The sequence below is a fragment of the Phalacrocorax aristotelis genome, chromosome 8, assembly GCF_949628215.1.
Source record: "Phalacrocorax aristotelis chromosome 8, bGulAri2.1, whole genome shotgun sequence".
In the NCBI taxonomy this organism is placed as follows: domain Eukaryota; kingdom Metazoa; phylum Chordata; class Aves; order Suliformes; family Phalacrocoracidae; genus Phalacrocorax; species Phalacrocorax aristotelis.
The window spans coordinates 29,366,713-29,385,736 of record NC_134283.1 but is presented as its reverse complement, the minus strand read 5'-3'; the positions used below and the strand labels follow the sequence as shown (position 1 = coordinate 29,385,736).

Below are 19,024 nucleotides of genomic sequence, written 5' to 3'. Positions count from 1 at the left end.
CTATTGTATTGGTGGAGGTCCAGGATATTTTTAAATGCAGTTCAGTTGATGAAAGAACTGTAAAGGCAAATAGCTGCAATTGTTACAATAAGCCTGAAATGTAACAATTGGTGCCAAAAGAGTGAACAGTATATGTTTTTTTCACTGAGATAATGTGTGATACCACACATTATTAGACTATAGATGTAAAGAAAAATTAATTTTGTGTAGCATGTGTCTTGAATGCTGTCCTCAAGTAATCAGAGGGTTGGGTGTGTCTTGGTCATTTTGTGAAGTCACTAGTTTCACAAGTTGATATGGATATTTTCTGCTCTGATGCTGCCCTCACACACGCAATTTGATGTTGGTGTATACATGTCGAGACGTACAAACAGATATGTGTGCATTTAACAAAGGTTTTATATCTCTGTTTCTCTCTTTGCAACCTTAAACATGTCCTCCAGAACACTTACCTGAACACAAGGTTCGGTTCATATTTACGTATTTTCTGGACAGCAGATATGTCCTCGGACTCTTTTTTCCTGTTTAGCAGTTTTCTGTCTTAGTTTCTCTCTAGACAACAAAAACTAAAGTCTCTCAGATTGATAGGGACAGAAATCATATGTGAGCAACTTAAGCAGTTTCAACTTCAAAGTAACCTTCTCTGTTTCAACCTTACACCTTACTAACGCAGTCAGAGAAAATATTCATTTTTCACAAAATCTATTTCTTCATCATGCTTCCAGTGTAGTCAAGTCATTTTATACGTTGTTTGGGAATGAAAGTCTGACTGAGCTGAAGCCCTGTATCTCCTTTTGGAAGCAAAGTGACACCTTCCATACTGGGAATCTGGCTTCTGAGGGTATTTTTAGAACTCAGAAGATAAACATATCATACCCTATTTGTTTGGATTTTCCTCAGGGCTTACTTTAAATGAAGTGCAGATACAATTTTCCTGGGTAAACTGTTCACCTTAGGGAGTGATAAAAACCCCTTTGGCCCAATACAATCACTGCAGTCTATCTGTTTAGATGTATGTGCTGCCAGAAATGTAAAATACACAAAGCTCAAATGAACAGTAATAAATCGGATCCATAAAATAAATAAGACCTATCTGGGGTGTAATTTGCACAGCTGAACAACTGAATTTTGCAGTGCAATTGTGCGCTCCCATGTCTTAAAGAGGATTCTGAAACTTTTAGCAACCACAATGATTTTGCTCTTCACGTGGCAGAAAAAGCTGTGCTTATTCAAAGTCATGCATAATTGAAAATAAATTCATTTGGAGCTCTCCCTGATACATACGTCTTCAAGGAGAAAGCATGCACCTGGAATAATTTTGAAAATTATACAAGGGATTGCTACTCATCAAACTTAAAATGCATGGGAGAACAAAATTTTATGTTAAATTTACAAGCTGTGTGACTAAGAATAGGGTAGGTATTATGGCTGGAGAAAGCTGACCTCCAAGGTGCAGAGCAGGATGATCTGCCTGGGCCTTGTGCATCAGTACAGTTTGGGGGTGGGGGGAAGAGGGAGGGTGTCAAATTAACCTTTAGAATTGCAAAGAAATATTTGTGTAGCATAGACAAAATTATTGATTTTAGTCAGTCTTTTGTAGTAGCTTTAAATTGGTTTGTAATTGGAAGAACAAAACCGAGATCTGGATACTTCAATCACTTTTTCCATAGCTATTTAAAGCCTACAAGAAAATGTTGACCAGATTTCCTTTACATTGTAAACATCATATTGTTGTAATGTAACTATTATAACAAATGATGTAGCTGATACACCTCACTAAAGACAGACGAAGGTTTGTATAAGGTATACACACACTGGTCTTGTTTACTCTTTATTACTTTATTTACGTGAATCATATCATCATCTGTTTAAGCCATGACTCTACTAACTTGTTTAGTCCAGGGCAATGGTAAAAACATTACAGCACTACTGTACTGAAGGATCACATATATTAATACTTTAAAAGAACCCAAAATCTGTTGGGGTAGAACTGAGGCCTTCGCAGTTAGGTCAGTTACTGCATTTGCTGTCCTCACCATTCACTGAAATACACAACGCTGTAACTAATCCAGCCTCCCAAATACTGCCTATGCATTAACTGACCTCTCAGCACTCCAGGGACTCCGCGAAGAAACTCTTGGTAATGGATGCTGTGTACAGCAGGTATTTGTCAGACATATTTTCGATAAACAGCTCAGATTCCTAATCCTGTTGAATCATCTCATCTTTACTAAAATTTATGTTAGTTACCTGTAAAAAAAACTGTCCCCACTCTGTTTCTTCACACTGTCATGGCTAGAGTTATTTTAATTGACTTTATTTGAAGTTGCTTAAAAAAAAAAAAATAAAAGCACCTGAACAGAAATACCTGCACAACATTTTAAAAATTCTGGTGTTGGTATTTCAGTACAGCACAAGGTATTTTTACCTTCTGGAAATATTTTGCTATAATGGGCAAAGAAACAGAGAGAGTACATTAGAACTCATGAATGAAAATAAAATAATTCACTAAAGTTCCTAAAAATGAAGGAAAAAAAACCCAAAACCACAAACAAAAGAACAGAAAGATACATGTGATAATGTCTGCAGTTGTAGAAGAATGTTGTTATTGGTAATCCTTTCTAGTGTCTAGGGAACACCTTTATTTTTAATGTAGTTTATAAAGATTAATTAACACAGTAAGTAGCTTTCCATTGTCCTCCCACTCCCATTTTATATGTGGCAGTTGCTCAACATTCAACTTAATTTCTCAGTCCAGCTTTCACTGATGCATTTTGTTTGACCTTGGACAAGTGAGCCAGTTGATCACAGTTACAGGGTCAAAAAGTCAACCCAGTCGTTTTTTTTTTTCCTCATTGTAAGCAGTGGATTTACAGAAGGAATGGATGGATATTTTTTAATACTGTGCTGCAGTACACATTTAATTTTGATGAATGAGTCCTAGACAGGGTTTGAACCTATGAACTCTCATTATGAATCTGTCTAGGTCACGGTGGGTTCATTAGTCACTCCAATAGAAATGTATCAACAAATTTACTGAGGTTTCTATCTTAATATCCTGTCTGGTATGGTTTTATTTGAAAGAAGCTTGAGTTTAAAATACCATTTTAAAAATAGTTTATAACATGCAGAAATAGTAAAGTCTAAAACTCATCTTGAATTGGTTTCTTTAGTATCTCTTCCCTACGCTAATTTTTATTAGTTCATTTTCTTCCCATGGCAATTCAGGTGTTGTACAGATAAAGCCTTACATTTACTTTCAGCAAAATAAATTCAGAATTCTAATATGTATTTCTTCACACTTTCAAAAATTAGTTGTTTTTAAACTGATTCCTCTGAAGTCTGGGCTTTTTAATTGAATGATTGCCTGAAAAGACACTTTCTTTAAGAGAAAAAATAGTGTAAATGAGTCAAGGCAGCACCTAAATTTAAGGTAAAAGGGTTTGTTTTCTTTTGGTTAGCTCTCCATGAGTAATGAAAAAGTTCTGTGCATTATGATTACACTATGTGAATGCAACTATATGACCTAACTCAAGTGATGGGTTAACCAGCAAATGTGTTTTCAAAGCCATAAAAAAACATAGCAGACACCAGGGGTATCCTCCACGTGTATGTTTCATCTGGTGAGGAGACGTTAACATGAGTCATCAGACCCAAACTAAATTACACAATTTACTGTTAGAATATGCTTACGAAGGCCAAAGACTTAAATAAAAAACCCCAACATGATAAATTTGATGAAAGCAATATGTCTGGTGATGTTGCTCAAGCACAATCGTTTGAAAAAGTGATTTGTTGTTAGGTACTCACACAACCTCCCTAACTAATGATGGGAAGAAAGGAAATGAGTGGGGAATACTGGTGGAGATAAATCTAAAAGACTTCCTGAATACTCAGAAGATCTTTCCCACATTTTTAAGTAAAGCATTCCTGTAAAAGTGTACAATAAAATGTTGCCTCAGTGAGATCAGGGATGTTATCTTTGCTCGAAAGCCAAAATAACTGCTGTTAATTGTTTTATACCACTAGGGCTCTAGGTACCAACCCTTTGCACTGTGATTGCAACCTCCGCTGGCTTTCCGAGTGGGTGAAGGCAGGGTACAAAGAACCAGGGATAGCCCGCTGCAGTGGGCCTGATGCCATGGTGGACAGGCTGCTGCTCACAACACCGACTCACCACTTCCAGTGCAAAGGTAGGAGCAAGCTGGGAGCCTCTCTGTTCTGTCCTGTTGCTTTTCCTCATATATAGTGCTTTATTTTTATACTCTTGGAAGCTGTTTGGTTTTAAAGTGAGTTGGAGGGGAGGTGGGTTTGGCTTTCATTTACTGAACCATCACATTACATTCAAGTTGCATTTTCAGGTGTTCTTCCACAAAGTGCAGTTACCTGCACCACTGGAAGGAAAAACAGCAAACCTCAGAAGAGTTATTCCTGTTGTTCGCACCAGATTATATAATGGCAAGTTAGCATATAGGATGTTGTCATAACTTATTTGAGCAAATAAATTGGGTTTGGCCTTCTACCTACCCCAGAAAACTTTGGTAAAATAAGGGTTATTTTTAAAACGTAGAGCACTTCAGTTATTATGTACATTTACTTGAAAACTGAGAGACTGGGAACTCTTCTGGAAAGCAAGTATTTACCAAAAATACATTTTCATTTGAAGATCTGCAAACTGTCCTCATCAGCTCTGTATCAGAAACTGTAGATTATGGGTAATGTTTCATGTCTGAAGAGTGCACAATCATTCAGGAGAAGGTTGAGATGCAGTTATTAACAATTAGGGGTAGTCAGTGATAGGAGTAGGCTGCACTAGAGAGCAGTTAGACAAATGATAAGGAGTACACTTTTTTCTTGATAAAGTAAGTAGCTTATTACTGAATTTAGATTAGGATATACCTGTATGTTCTTGTTGTACAAAAACATTTTGGAGGTTCGCTTACGTTACTGTTAAGTACATGAAGATGGAGCTATATTTTTAGTGAAAAGATGGGTCAGTACCCTCTCTTAGAAATGGAAATGAGGGCATAAAGCCTATTTTTATGTCTCTGAGTGCCAGCCACCTTTACAGTACTGCTTGGCCGCATGATTTTATAGAGGCTGGGACTAAACTGCTGAACAAACAAATGATGGTGTTGAGGTGGGTTTAGAAGACAAGTTCCCAAGCCTGAGCTGAATTTTATGTTCTTTCAAATATATTTTTAATAACTGTAACCTTACAATTTAATTACTTTGAAGTGTCAGTGTCAAAACTATCAGAACTCTGACTATAATTATCAGAACTACAGACTTTATAATAGTCTCTCAAAATTGAAGTACAAATATACTCTAGATATTAAAAATACCAAATAATGTACTTGTTCATACGAAGCGAAACAAAGAAACGGATCATCTTTACATATTAAACAGGATCTGAAAGTTAATCCAGAAAGAGAAGCTACATGACTTTTTCATTCTGAAACTGTACTATATCAATAGTCAGGCTCTTTCTCTCAAAACTAAGTAAGCAACTCTTAGACAAGAGACAAGTAGACCTCTGATATAGACTTTTTAAAACAGCTGTACGGTTTTATATAAATATTAGTTTGGTCCACAGGAAAGCTGGTGGGCTTTCTACTATCCCAGCTGTTTCCATGGCTCACATTATCTGACTAGAAAAGGAGAAAAAAGTGATGATTCGGAGGTGGTCTTTGGACAAGCAGAAACTGTTGATGGTCTGGACGAGTGGCGGTATACTCCAAGAAATTCTAGGCCTTAGGAAAATTCACCTTTTCTCATCACAATACATATATTTGGAAAAACAGTACATGATTCAATAGTCGAACTGAACCCATTTCCCATGCGCATGTTTAAGATCCACTGCCTCGTGCTATTCTGTTTGGATATCGGTGATGCTCTTTTATGGTAAAGCAACATGATTTATTACAATGTCAAGTGCAGGTTTACCCTCAGGCTGGAGCCATGTGCGTGGCCTGTGACAAGATATGGTGCGGCCTTGGTTTGTCCTGCAACTGCACCACCCTCTCATCACTGAGCTGTAGCTGTGACACGTGCCTGTCAGCAGAAGAGCGAGACTGTCTGTGGGGTGACACAGAATGTCCAAGGATATGTCTGTACTTCCTCCTGCATAGATTCAGTCCTAGCTCAAGTACCACTAGCAGGGAGCTCAGGGTGGGGTGAACCCCCCACCCTGCTGAAAGCCAGGGTCATTGCTGCAAAAGTCAGCCCATGCCGAGCTTGGTACCTTGAGATGCTTGTATAAAGGTAGTGCATAGATGTCCTCTGTGACCTCCAGTAACCTTTACATTAAAAAAAAAAAAAGCAGTGTTTAACTTATTCTTGTTAAAATTATGTTTTTAGTGTGTGACTGAGCAGAAGGTTATGTCTCAGCAGAGCCAAGAAAATAAAAGTGTGTAATGTGCAAGTCATGCAAACTCAGCTCTGCTTTTTATTAAATTGCCCTCCTAGTTATGCAGTAGAGGAAAGGAATGTGCTGGGCTGAGGGCATTTTGCTATATGGATTTATAAATCAAATCCACAAGGGCAAACTAATGAACTGCTTAACTGCTAGGAACTAACACTGTTCTTATTAGCTCCTACATTGATTATCTTTGATCTATGCCGTAGCAATAAATGGAAAATGTATGCATGTGTATTATGAAATAAATAAATAATAGAACAAATTCAGGCTTAATGACCTCTAAATCTAGAAGACCAGCAATGCTGCCTGTCCTATGACCTCTCCGAGGAGCTACTTCTATATATTATTCACATATTCTACCTTCAAGACAAAAGTAGCTCAGATATGTCACATTCCACCCCCTGTCAGTGCCAGAAATACAGATGTTATTTCCTCTTGATGTCCTAACTCCAAGTTAAACACATGTATGGGGTTTCACATGCACAATCACACACAGAATCCCAGTTTGGAAGGGACCTCAGGGATCATCTAGTCCAACCTTTCTAGGAAAAGCACAGTCTAGACAAGATGTCCCAGCACCCTGTCCAGATGACTCTTGAAAGTGTCCAATGGTGGGGAGTCAACCACTTCCCTGGGGAGATTATTCCAGTGGTTGACTGTCCTCAGTGTGAAAAATTTCCCTCTCATGTCCAATCGGAATCTCCTCAAGAGCAACTTGTGTCCATTCCCCCTTCTCCTCTCCATGTGACTCTGTGTAAAAAGGGAGTCTTCAACTTCTCTGTAGCTGCCCCTTAAGTACTGGTACATGGGGATGAGATCCCCTCTAAGCCTCCTTTTCTCAAGGCTGAACAAAGCTGGTGATGCCCTTTTTGATGCAACCCAGCATCCTGTTGGCCTTCTTGGCCGCAGCAGCACACTGTTCGCTCATGTTGAGCTTTCTGTCCGCCAGGACCCCCAGGTCCCTTTCCACAGAGCTGCTCTCCAGCCAGGTGGATCCCAGTCTGTGCTGCACTCCCAGATTATGTTTTCCCAGGTGCATGATCTTACATTTCTCCTTGCTGAACATCATAAGGTTGTTGCTGGCCCACTCTTCCAGCCTATCCAGATCTCCCTGCAGAGCAGCTCTCCCTTCGGGAGTGTCTACTTCCCCACTCAATTTGGAGTAATCAGCCAACTTCATCAGGCTACACTTCATCCCATTTATTTTTAAGGAAATAAATTTTAAAATAACTTAAAACGTGTCCTGTGCTAACCCGTAGTGGGCATAGAGCTCTGTTATTGCATGATAAATGTTAAGGAGGAGTAAATTGTGAGACATCCTGAAATTGAAGAAAAGCAGCTTATACTTGATGTTAGAGAGAAGGTGGAGCTGTAGGAGGTTACCGTAACTATTTATGAAAAAATCCCTTCCAGTCATGGATTTGATTTGGACCATCCTGCATGAGATATAAATCTTCATTACAGCACCAACAGGGGGTAAGAACATGAGAGAAATTGGTACCAAGGAGTCTCAGCTGAAAAGCACCTGCAGTGTAAAGGCTATATCCTGATCCTATACTGATGGTGGTGTTATCAGGGCCACTGATCAAAGAGTGCAACATGCAATAATGAGGAAAAAATACACAAGTAACAAAAAAAAAATGCCATGAAAGACATGAAAGACTGTTGTTGTTGTCCTCTTCTACTTAAAGACAGGCAGGGTAGAAGAGATGGAGGAGTTGCACTCTACATCAAGGAACACCTTGAATGTATCGAAGTCAACTATGGTTATTGCGACTGCTCTATCAAATGCCTCTGGGTTAAAGTCAAAAGGGTCATCTCCAAGCAGGACCTCAAAGTGGGCATCTGCTATCGACCTCCTAACCATGGTGACGAAGCTGACAAAGTGATATTTGGGGCAGTAAAGCAAGCTTCTGGCCAACAGAACCTGGTCCTGATGGGTGACTTCAACTACCCAGACATCTGCTGGAAGAACAATACAGCAGCTCGCATGTCATCCACCAAGTTCCTGGAATGGATAGAGGACTGTTTTCTGATACAAATGTGAGATGTGCCAACAAGGAAGGAGGCGCTGCTGGACTTGCGATTCACAAACCGAGAAAGCCTGCTTTGTAATATCTCGGTTAGTGATAGCCTTGGCTGCAGCGACCACAATATTGTGGAGTTCGGGATCCTGCTGAGTGTGCTGAAGGTCAGCTCTAAGACAAGGATTCTTGATTTTAGAAGAGCAAACTTCAGTGCACTCAAGGCTCAATTGGGAGGGATTCGATGGGAAGCTTCCGTGGAAGACAAAGGAGCTAGTGAGTGCTGGGAGTTCTTCAAGAACTCTCTATTGGAAGCACAAAGCCAATTTATCCCCTACAAAGGAAAAGGAAGTAAGCAGAGCAAGAGGCCCCCATGGTTCAACAGTGACCTCCTGGGTCTACTCAAATCCAAAAGGGAAGCATACCAGATATGGAGAAGTGGAGGATTATCTGTCAAGAGCTACAAGGGCATTGCCAGAGAGTGCAGAGACGCAGTCAGAAAAGCAAAAGCCTAATTTGAATTGAAACTGGCTGTAGACATAAAAAATAGCAAGAAAGGTTTCTTCAGACATGTCAACCACAAGCAGAAAAAGAAGGAAAACATAGGCCCACTGTTAAACAGAAAAGGAGAATCAATCACCAATGATGCTGAAAAGGCAGAGGTCCTCAACACCTTCTTCACCTCTGTCTTTACCAGCACTGTTGGGTCCCAGGCTTTAGGAACAAAATTGCCAATTGAACCAAACACCGACCCACCATCAGTGAAGGAGGAGTTAGCATATGAACTACTACAGGAGCTTGACCCCCACAAATCAATAGGACCTGATGCCATCCACCCGAGGGTGTTGAGAGAGCTGGCTGACATCATCGCAAGGCCGCTCTCCATAATCTTTGAGAAGTCATGGAGAGCAGGGGATGTCCCAGAGGACCGGAGGAAGGCAAATGTTACCCCTATCTACAAGAAGGGCTCAAGGGAGGATCCGGGTAACTATAGGCCCATCAGCCTTACTTCAATCCCTGGGAAAGTTATGGAATGAATCCTCCTGGGGGCCATCACAAGTCAAATGAAGCACGTGATTGCGAAAAGCCAACATGGCTTCACTAAAGGCAGATCGTGCTTGACAAACCTGGTGGCCTTCTATGATAAAGTGACTTGCCTGGTTGACATGGGGCGGGCGGTGGACATTGTTTACCTGGACTTCTCCAAGGCCTTTGATTCGGTCCCCCATAGTCTCCTCCTGGAGAAATTGATGTGTTCTCACCTAAACAACTGGTCTGTGCAGTGGGTGGGGAACTGGCTGACGGGCCGCACCGAAAGGGTGGTGGTAAATAGCTCTTTCTCAAACTGGCAACCTGTCACTAGTGGAGTCCCCCAGGGATCAATATTGGGCCCAATGTTTTTCAATATCTTTATAAGTGATCTGGATAACGACATCAAGTGTAGCCTGATGAAGTTGGCTGATTACTCCAAATTGAGTGGGGAAGTAGACACTCCCGAAGGGAGAGCTGCTCTGCAGGGAGATCTGGATAGGCTGGAAGAGTGGGCCAGCAACAACCTTATGATGTTCAGCAAGGAGAAATGTAAGATCATGCACCTGGGAAAACATAATCTGGGAGTGCAGCACAGACTGGGATCCACCTGGCTGGAGAGCAGCTCTGTGGAAAGGGACCTGGGGGTCCTGGCGGACAGAAAGCTCAACATGAGCGAACAGTGTGCTGCTGCGGCCAAGAAGGCCAACAGGATGCTGGGTTGCATCAAAAAGGGCATCACCAGCTTTGTTCAGCCTTGAGAAAAGGAGGCTTAGAGGGGATCTCATCCCCATGTACCAGTACTTAAGGGGCAGCTACAGAGAAGTTGAAGACTCCCTTTTTACACAGAGTCACATGGAGAGGAGAAGGGGGAATGGACACAAGTTGCTCTTGAGGAGATTCCGATTGGACATGAGAGGGAAATTTTTCACACTGAGGACAGTCAACCACTGGAATAATCTCCCCAGGGAAGTGGTTGACTCCCCACCATTGGACACTTTCAAGAGTCATCTGGACAGGGTGCTGGGACATCTTGTCTAGACTGTGCTTTTCCTAGAAAGGTTGGACTAGATGATCCCTGAGGTCCCTTCCAAACTGGGATTCTGTGATCCTGGGATTCTGTAATTTTAGGGTCTTTACTGCCCAATATAATTTAAGCCTTTTTGAAGTGTTAGGTTTTATTTTTCATGTGTAAAAGCCATTAACTCTTTAATATTCAAAATGTAGCCACTTAAAATCACAATTGCTTTAACTGTAAATATAACTGTCTAAATTAGCTTATTCTAAAAACTCAACAATGAAGTATTGATTGAGTTGGTACCCCAAATGTACTTAGCAGTTTTTGGTCTGTGTTAATTTTCCTGCTCACCCATAAACATCACTACTTCTCTGGAAGTATTCTATTAAAATATGTGATTTATTAAACGGTTTAAATATAACAATGTATACTTACCTGCATACATTTACATCTTTACTTATGCCAATATTATGTTGATAATCATTTTTCTGGGCAGAACAGTAAGAAAATAAGTTTTGAACTCTGTTAAAATTAAGGATGGTAGAACACTTCGCACCTAAATATTCCCATAAGCCTCTAACTAAATCTTTCTTACGCATGTTTTTCATTTCTGCTGTTGCATCTGCACTTTAATTCTTGTTACCAGCCATAGAAATGTCATGTTATAGTTCCCTAGGGGTTGCTATTGCAGAATTTCCAACACTGAGGGAAGGAAAAATTGCTGAAAGCCATATATATAAAAGCCCACTCTCTGGAGATTCCCAACATGTTTTTTCAAAGCTGATGTTTCCATGTCCAGAAGAATATAAGCATCATTGAGACTTGCCTAGTGCTTGATTTAAGTACTTAAAATCTCTCTAATCCCTGGGAATCCCATGCTGTTGTGTAAAGTTGCACCCACAGCATGTGCATTGGTGCCAATGCAGGGTGAATACTGCATTAGGAAAAAATGTATGTGTGAGTACAGAAGTATTAATTTTTGTAAGCCAGTTCTCCACTAATACACTGTGTTTTGCCTTTCCAGAGCCGGTAGATATCAGTGTTGTGTCCAAGTGTAACCCCTGCCTCTCCAATCCATGTAAGAACAATGGGACATGCAACAATGATCCAGCGGAGTTTTATCAATGCACTTGCCCTTTTGGCTTCAAGGTATGACTACCAATAAACTACATGAAAGGCAATGTGTTCCCTATCCCTTCTGTTTTCTTAACTGTTGTACCATGAGAAGTCAATTTGACAGGCAAATGAGCTCAAAAGATCCCTTACTCAAGCAGATAGTGTGTGGCCTTTAAATTGCACCCCGCTACAAATTTTGTCCTATGCAATAGGAAAGGCATTTCTTTCTCTCTGTGCCATGACTATACAGATCATCCTGTGCAACTTGCTGTAGCTGACCCTACTTTGAGCAGGGTGGTTGGACTAGGCAATCTCCAAGAGGTTGCTTCCAACCTTGGGCATTCTCTGATTCTGTGATGTAGACATCCATATGAAATGCTGAGTTGATTTTATCTTCCTTTGCATTCCTTTTCTTTTGCCAGCAACAAGTTAACCATTTCATAGGCTGCCAGGCCAAAGAGGAGACAGTTCGGATGAGAATTAAGGGCCAGTTTAGTCCATGGTGACAGAATGTTGATACTTGCTAGTTTACATCCATCTTGTACAGACTGATTAGCTGAAAGATGCTAACTGTTTAGACCAACCACTAGCTCAGCTGTCTCTGACTTCTGAGCACTAATGTCCATCAAGTGATCCACAAATATGAAATCCTGTAGATGCCAAGCATCGTGAGCATGCAGTGTCAGTATCTTGATAACACATTTGAAAATTGGAAAATCAGGTCATTGAGGAGTGCAATTTCTTTGGTAGTGATGTATAAGTCCCATTGTTAACACCACATCATGAGAGCTTAAGGCTATCAAGACTTTGTTTCAGAGTTGATGTAAGTGGAAACCTAGCTCAGGAGTCAGTAGCTGAAGGATTAAGTATAAGTAATAAATGAGGCATATGATCCGTTCACAGCCTGGGAGGGGGATCAGATGTTATGCCCAAAGAAGTACGTTGCATCCTGTAGACTGTGATTTTATTTGCCTCATTGGCTATTTCTTACAGAGCCTTGGCCAGTTGAAGCAGATGCTCATAAAACACAGAGTAATAAGAACTACAGAGAAAAAAAAAGAAGGGCAAACCCAGACATAGGTGTGGGAAGTACACAAAAGTATCTATGTCTTACATTTCAGGTAGGATTTAGGAATTAGTTGGTTCAGATGATATCACCATTTCCCTTCTCTGTTTGCCTAGGATACATCCCAGATGGTAATGGAGTAATTGTGATAGATCCCTGAAACATTGGAAAAGGGAAGATGTAAAGCTCATTTCTTCTATTTCACCCCAGTGTCCCCACACTTGGTAGTCAAGAAAAATAACAATTCTAAATAACTGGAAAAAACATTGAAAATTTCCTCTTATTAAAAATCCTTCTACCCAGTGGCATATCAACGAGCAACTTTTCTAGGATCTTAAAAGACCACATTGTCAAAAAGTCATTCAACTGAAAATAACTACTTGTTAACAATTGATCTGTCTTTGCAATGCAGAAAACTGGCTGTTTATCTCCTCAGGTTAATAGAACAGTCATTTTAATTTGATGTTTAACATAAACTAGGTTGAATTCTTCAGGTGGGACTAGATGACTGTTGGGCTAGCTTGAAAAGTAAAAGCTTTCAAAACTAGCAGGTACACACATAAATGCTAGTGTATGTCTTTATAAGGCACGTATCGTGGAACAGATATACAGGTAGCTTAAAGTAGAAATATGTTTGTTATGAGCAAATCTTTTTTTTACCCTTAGTTTTGGGGGTTTTTAATAGTATTTCTGCATTAGCGAATGCCCTAACATAGATGCATTTATACTGCCAGAAGACATGTTTACAACATGTCTTCTAAAGAAGACATTTTTACAACAGGAATAATCAAGAGTAATCCTCTAGTTATATTGGCAATCACTTTCTAGTGTACATTAGACCTCAATATGCATCGTTTTACTTAGAAAGGTTTAGATAAACTCTTGAAGTGACTCAGTTTAAACATCTCATAGAACATCCAGCTTTTCTCCTCTCACACACACTTTCTCAGATAACATTCAGTGCGTGAACGTAAAACCTAAACTCACTTGTGTGCTTGTAAGCAGCAAGCTGTCATCCAAGCATGGCAAAGAGCAAATAGACCCAGGCATGGCACTTAGAGCAGAGTTTAAAAATATGGCCTGGATAACAGTACAGGGAGAATTGGTGGAAATTTAATAAGCAAAAAAAAGAACTGCATGTCTTTACCACAGGTTTTTGAATAAAAATGAAATTTGACAGGTCCAAATGCAAACCATATGAAAGGAGCACTCTATCTACCACGCAGTTCTCCACCAGAGATTCATGCTAATTCAATAACAATACCTTGCTTCCTTCTCACCAGCCAGCACCAAACAGCTCTATCCATCTGGAAGCTATTTCCCAGACCTTGATAAATTGCCCTAAATCTGCCCTCTCAGCATTTGTTTTTCCTTGTTTGATGTAGATTCTGAAAAAATCCTGTGTGGACGAGTGCATCAATAAAGTGAAAAACCCACCCTTTTTTCAAATGTAAGCTTATTCAAATGAGCTGATGGCTTTATAATGTTCCCTGCAAGGGGACAGACAGTTACAGGCCGCTTTCTGGGGTTCCTATGCTCATGCTAGCCTTCAGAAAAAAAAAGCAGTAGGCCAAGTAGCAGAGAGCCACCAAAGTTACCAGTTGCCAAACTGGTGCCTGATGGAATCAGGAACTTCTACCAGTTAACTGTAGTTTCAAAAGCCTATAGTTTTGTTTTTCACTATCACATTGATGATGGCTCAATCTCTTATTTTTCACGATCACAAAAATGTTTTTGCTGTTGAATGCATACCCTTTTAGAAATGTGTAATGCTGCCTGTGATGGGTTTGAGTAAACTTAGAAGTGAGATAACTCATGGACCACCTGAGCTGAGAGGCCAGTGGGCTGGGCAGTCATATTTGATGACAGAAATATAGATTGCTTGATTAGAAATGGGGAAGACTATGTGCTGACAGCTATCTTTGCTGTTGCTCTTTCCTTTAAAGTGGGTGAATAATGTGTTTGCTGTAGATAAACCATGTTTGAAACAGTGTTTTTTTGGCTGTTCTTTGGGGGCAAAGCCCCAAAGATGGTGGGAGATGGTGTGAGAGTGCCACCTATGGCAGCTGGCAGGCTGCACAACCCTGAGCTGCAGGGTGCTACCAGGGCTAGCAGGATATATCTCTTAATGTTATGAAATTTGTGTTTTCATAATAAACACAGACATAGGTGTAATTATCCAGCGATGTGTTTTTTTCTCTTCTCCATGGCATTCTTTGAAATGTCATTTAAATAATGTGTGTGGATTAAATTGTGAAGTGTGTTTACAAGTAGAGAAATGAAGCTTTCTTCTGCTTTAAATGCCTCTGGCCACCTGCAGTGTAAGTGTGTGTGAGTGCAGCTGGTGGCTGGTAAATAGATAACAGTACTGTACTAATTCATTTATCCTGCAGAGTGTGTGGCTTTTATGTAGTCCCATTGATATTGTAAAATCAAGTCTATGGCTGTTAGAATTCAAGAAAATAATCAAACATGCAATCAATAAGCCATTGAGAATGGATTTACTTGAATAGCTGTAATAAAAACTAAGGTGAGTGAATCCAAGACTCAGTGTACTTTGACATTGCTGTATTCTGAAAACACCCTTTTGGATTTTTTGGCTAATTTTTGTGCCTTTTATTCTTTTTTTTTTTTCTTAAAACTGACGTAACTACAAATGAAGGAGAGTAATTTTCTTTTTTCCAAAAGGAGTTATTTGTAGGACTGAGGAAAGAGAGTTTAAAATATATCTGTATTTTATCTGAAATGAAAGAACGTTGCCAACCTGGAATATGAAATGCAGTACCTGGCTAGGCATCGCCACAGCCAGTTTGATTTCTCAGATAAATGGGAGCCTGAGCTGTTGGGATGCAGGATGTTTGTCAACTCTGGGTTCTGCTGTTACTGAAAGCTGTCTGAAATGGAAAGTGAAGATAGGTAAAATTAGTATAGCACATATCCCAAACTTCAGGCAATAGATGCTCATGCATCTCTATGGTAGAGCTGCTCTGTGTATTTTATTCTATTCACCTCCCTGTTGAATCCAGACAGTGTCCTGACTTTTCTAGCAGCACTGCTGTATCTTGAGGGTTCAAGCAAATTCACCAGTCATCCAGAATGACAGATACAATTGGAAAAATCCTGGGTAAAGCTCTTGGGCTTTGGAGAGACAGTATTCTTTGCAGCCAGACTCTTGTGGTGGGAGGCATTATAGTGAAGCCAGAATGATATTTAGTGAGGAAGCTGGCTCCAAAGTTCTGCTAGGAATTTGGCTCTTCCTCCTCCCCGCCCCCTGTGCCAGGTTTTCGTCCCTGAACACAGGGTTAGAAATTGAGAATCTCAGAGCAAAGTGTCTCTGGGATATGCGGGATTTGCATCTGTCACATGTTGTACACAGATACAACTAATGTGCCAGCACTTGAACGGATAGGTGTAGCTCAGCAGAAGCTGTGACTGCTCAGCACAGGGCTAACAAGCAGGTTGTACCAGTACAGACCCCATACCATTAGCATGGACTCAGTGCTGCACTGACTGTATTGTTCACTCACAGGGGTGCACATGGCCTTGCATTTGGTTGGAGCACAGGCAAATGAAGTTTGCTGTATTTGGACTTTGCCGTGTAGATGTACTTCTGTAGCGTTACGTGAATAATCTAACAGAGTCCTAGAATAATGGCTGTTTTAGGAGTATTCAACATAGAACTGATTTTAAAACGTAGATATGGTAGTGTTTGCTCATGTACAGATACTCTAGCCAGCTCTTACAGCTCAAGGCTGAGACAGTGCAAGTTTATTCCAATGGGCCAATTTCTCACTTAGTTATGCTGATTTGGGTGGGGTTATATGAATGTAACTGAGTGTAGAGTTTGGCTGCTGATGCATGCCAGCTGTGTGAGAGTCCGTGCCTAGTTCGTTAGGATAATACTTTTTGGAAATGTAACTCTGTGCTTTTGTTTCTTTGGATCTATTAACATATGCGTATAAGTCCCGATATACATCAGGCAGTGCACAAATAAATCCCCAAGTTGGAACTGCAAAAGAAGAAGAAATTGGAAGAAACTCAGCCTGCCTTCATCCACGTAAGGCAGGAGAGCAAACATCTCTGCCTTCGCGTGTTGCTCTGTCTTGTCCTCTTTTCTCTCCCAGTGTCAGGGTCGGGCGGACAGACAGTGGAATGTAAGCTCAATGCCAAGTTTTCCTATGAAGAATCCGTGTAGCTGATTCTGCCCTGAACTTTCATTCTGATAAATTCTCCTGGAGCATGTGTTTATGTGATCTGGGGTATTTTATTTTTTATTTGTTTGTTTTAACCATAATTATAATACTTATTAATGAATGTTGAAGAAGCATTTTCCACTCAGTATAATAAAGCAGAAAGCCTTTAGGGATGAGAAGTAATTGGTGGCCACACAAAGTGCGTAGACCTATATTTATGTATGGATTTCAAGAGCAAACAACAGTGTCAGCAGTTGGTGGTTATAATTTCATATAACACCCATAGAGCAGAAAAAACTGTAGAAATCACAGTATTTTCCTGTGTATGCTTATTCTGTAAAACTTACTATGCATCAGTCAGATTTGTGTTTCTTTCTTTTTGTCCTTTCTGCTATAGTACGTCTAAAGAAAATGGAGATTTACATCTAGAAGAGCATAAAAATGAAAGGCTTAATGAGGGATTACCACCACAGTTGCTGGCTGAACATGGTGAGGCGTGCATACACCCACCGCAAGCCCTGTAAAAAACATAGTAATGTATTGTGGCATGCCCTAATGAGGGCTTTTAACAATAACGCCAACTCTGAAGAAGTATTTCCATTTTTGTTAAGCCAGCAAGAAAGCAGATGTTGAACAGCTTCAGGCATTTGCTGTGTTTGTTGAGTGCTGCAACAGAAGTAGCTGAGCAGTTAAAGTGAATAGTAAGCCATACACACAGGTGGGCACTGTCACATTCATTCTTCTGTCAGTGTGGATTATTCCCCCCCACTTTGTTTTTACCACTGTTTTTCTGGTCTAGTTCTAAATACCTTAAGAGACCAGACTTCGAATCTTTCTTTTCCCAGGGTAAAGGAGAAGTTTTTACTGGCATTTATTCTGAATTTCAGGCTCTTGTTCTTATGTTTGCCTGGTCCTATTACACTAAATAATAAATTTTCTTCCTCTGTGGTTTGTCTGTCTTTCAGGTGATTGCTGGTTGCTATAACTCTGCTTAATCAAGTTCTCTTTAACCAGCTCTTAATTTTGTGCATCCCACCATTTCCACATAATTGAATCAGTTGAAGTAGTTGGTCACAACTGAAAATCCTTATTGTTAGATTTTCTTGTGATTGTCATCTATTATCCTTGAGGCTTTCTTGGCATTGACTGTATTTGACAGAATGACTTCCGGGTTTCTTTCGTTGTCCAAGAACATGAACAGAGATTGTCCTAGAGGCTAATTGCCTTATTTTCCCCTTTCCTTTGGGGATGATGGAATTGGTGAAGTTGCTGTAAACAGGCTAAGCTGAAACGAAAACTTTCCTTATCATGTGAGGGTAAACTCTTTCCTGTTAATAGAAATAATATAATGCCAGACTTGCTTGGGAATTAGTAGATTACTGTGTGGAGGTAAGTGCACATACACTGCGGGGAAAGTTGTACCGAAGTTCTCTACCCTTGCTGACAGTGTCAGGCTCCAACGCTGAGCTGGTGCAGGGCAGACACCTGCCTCCATGGCACCCCGGGGGTCCCCTCCTTGTACTTCTGAGCACCTCTGAGACAAATGTTGTGCTCTTGCTCATTATCATAGTGGGCTTGTTTGATTTCTTCTGAAAAATTCATTTGCATGTTTGCTTCTGAAAACAACACTGCCTGCCTGGGTTACCTGTCACAGTTCAACCCTCTTTCAGATTACAGTGTTGGTTTATGCCAGAAAGGATTGCTGGTATCTCTGAACTGGCAAGCCTTGCAGGGGAAGCTTTACAAAGCTTCCACAAGTGAAATAGGTTATACTGGGATTTTGGCTATTACATGTATTTCAGTGCAAGCCTTTTATCAGTACAGAACTGTTCCACACCAAAAGCCTGCATCCTTAACAGGCAGGGAAATACCAGCAAAAGTTTCTTCAAATGGACTGTGACTCTTCCAGCATCTTTAGCTCTATTTATTTCAGAAATCTAGTGAGTGCTTTGGAGAGGTTTTTTTTAATCACAGAAGCCCTTCGTCATGGTAGGTTTCATTAGGTTCCTGCATGTGATGAGTCCCTCCTCTCTCATGCAGGCTGCATTCAGTGGCTTAAGTGTTAGGCATAGGTTAAATGCCGTGAGCAATAAGATTAAAATACAGCAATTATATTTTATTTTCTTTCTTATTAATAGAAATTCTGTTTTCTGTACA

The 19,024-nt window shown here is 40.3% G+C and overlaps 1 protein-coding gene across 3 annotated transcripts in view; it reads left to right on the top strand.

The window, feature by feature from the left end:
• SLIT3 (slit guidance ligand 3) overlaps window positions 1–19,024 on the top strand; it is a 547,006-nt gene that overhangs the window by 456,106 nt on the left and 71,876 nt on the right. For all 3 annotated transcript variants that reach the window (XM_075102153.1, XM_075102154.1, XM_075102155.1), the window contains 2 exons: window positions 4,030–4,193; window positions 11,517–11,641. In XM_075102153.1, the coding sequence (XP_074958254.1) occupies window positions 4,030–4,193; window positions 11,517–11,641 (289 nt within the window). The remainder of the gene's footprint in view (window positions 1–4,029; window positions 4,194–11,516; window positions 11,642–19,024) is intronic.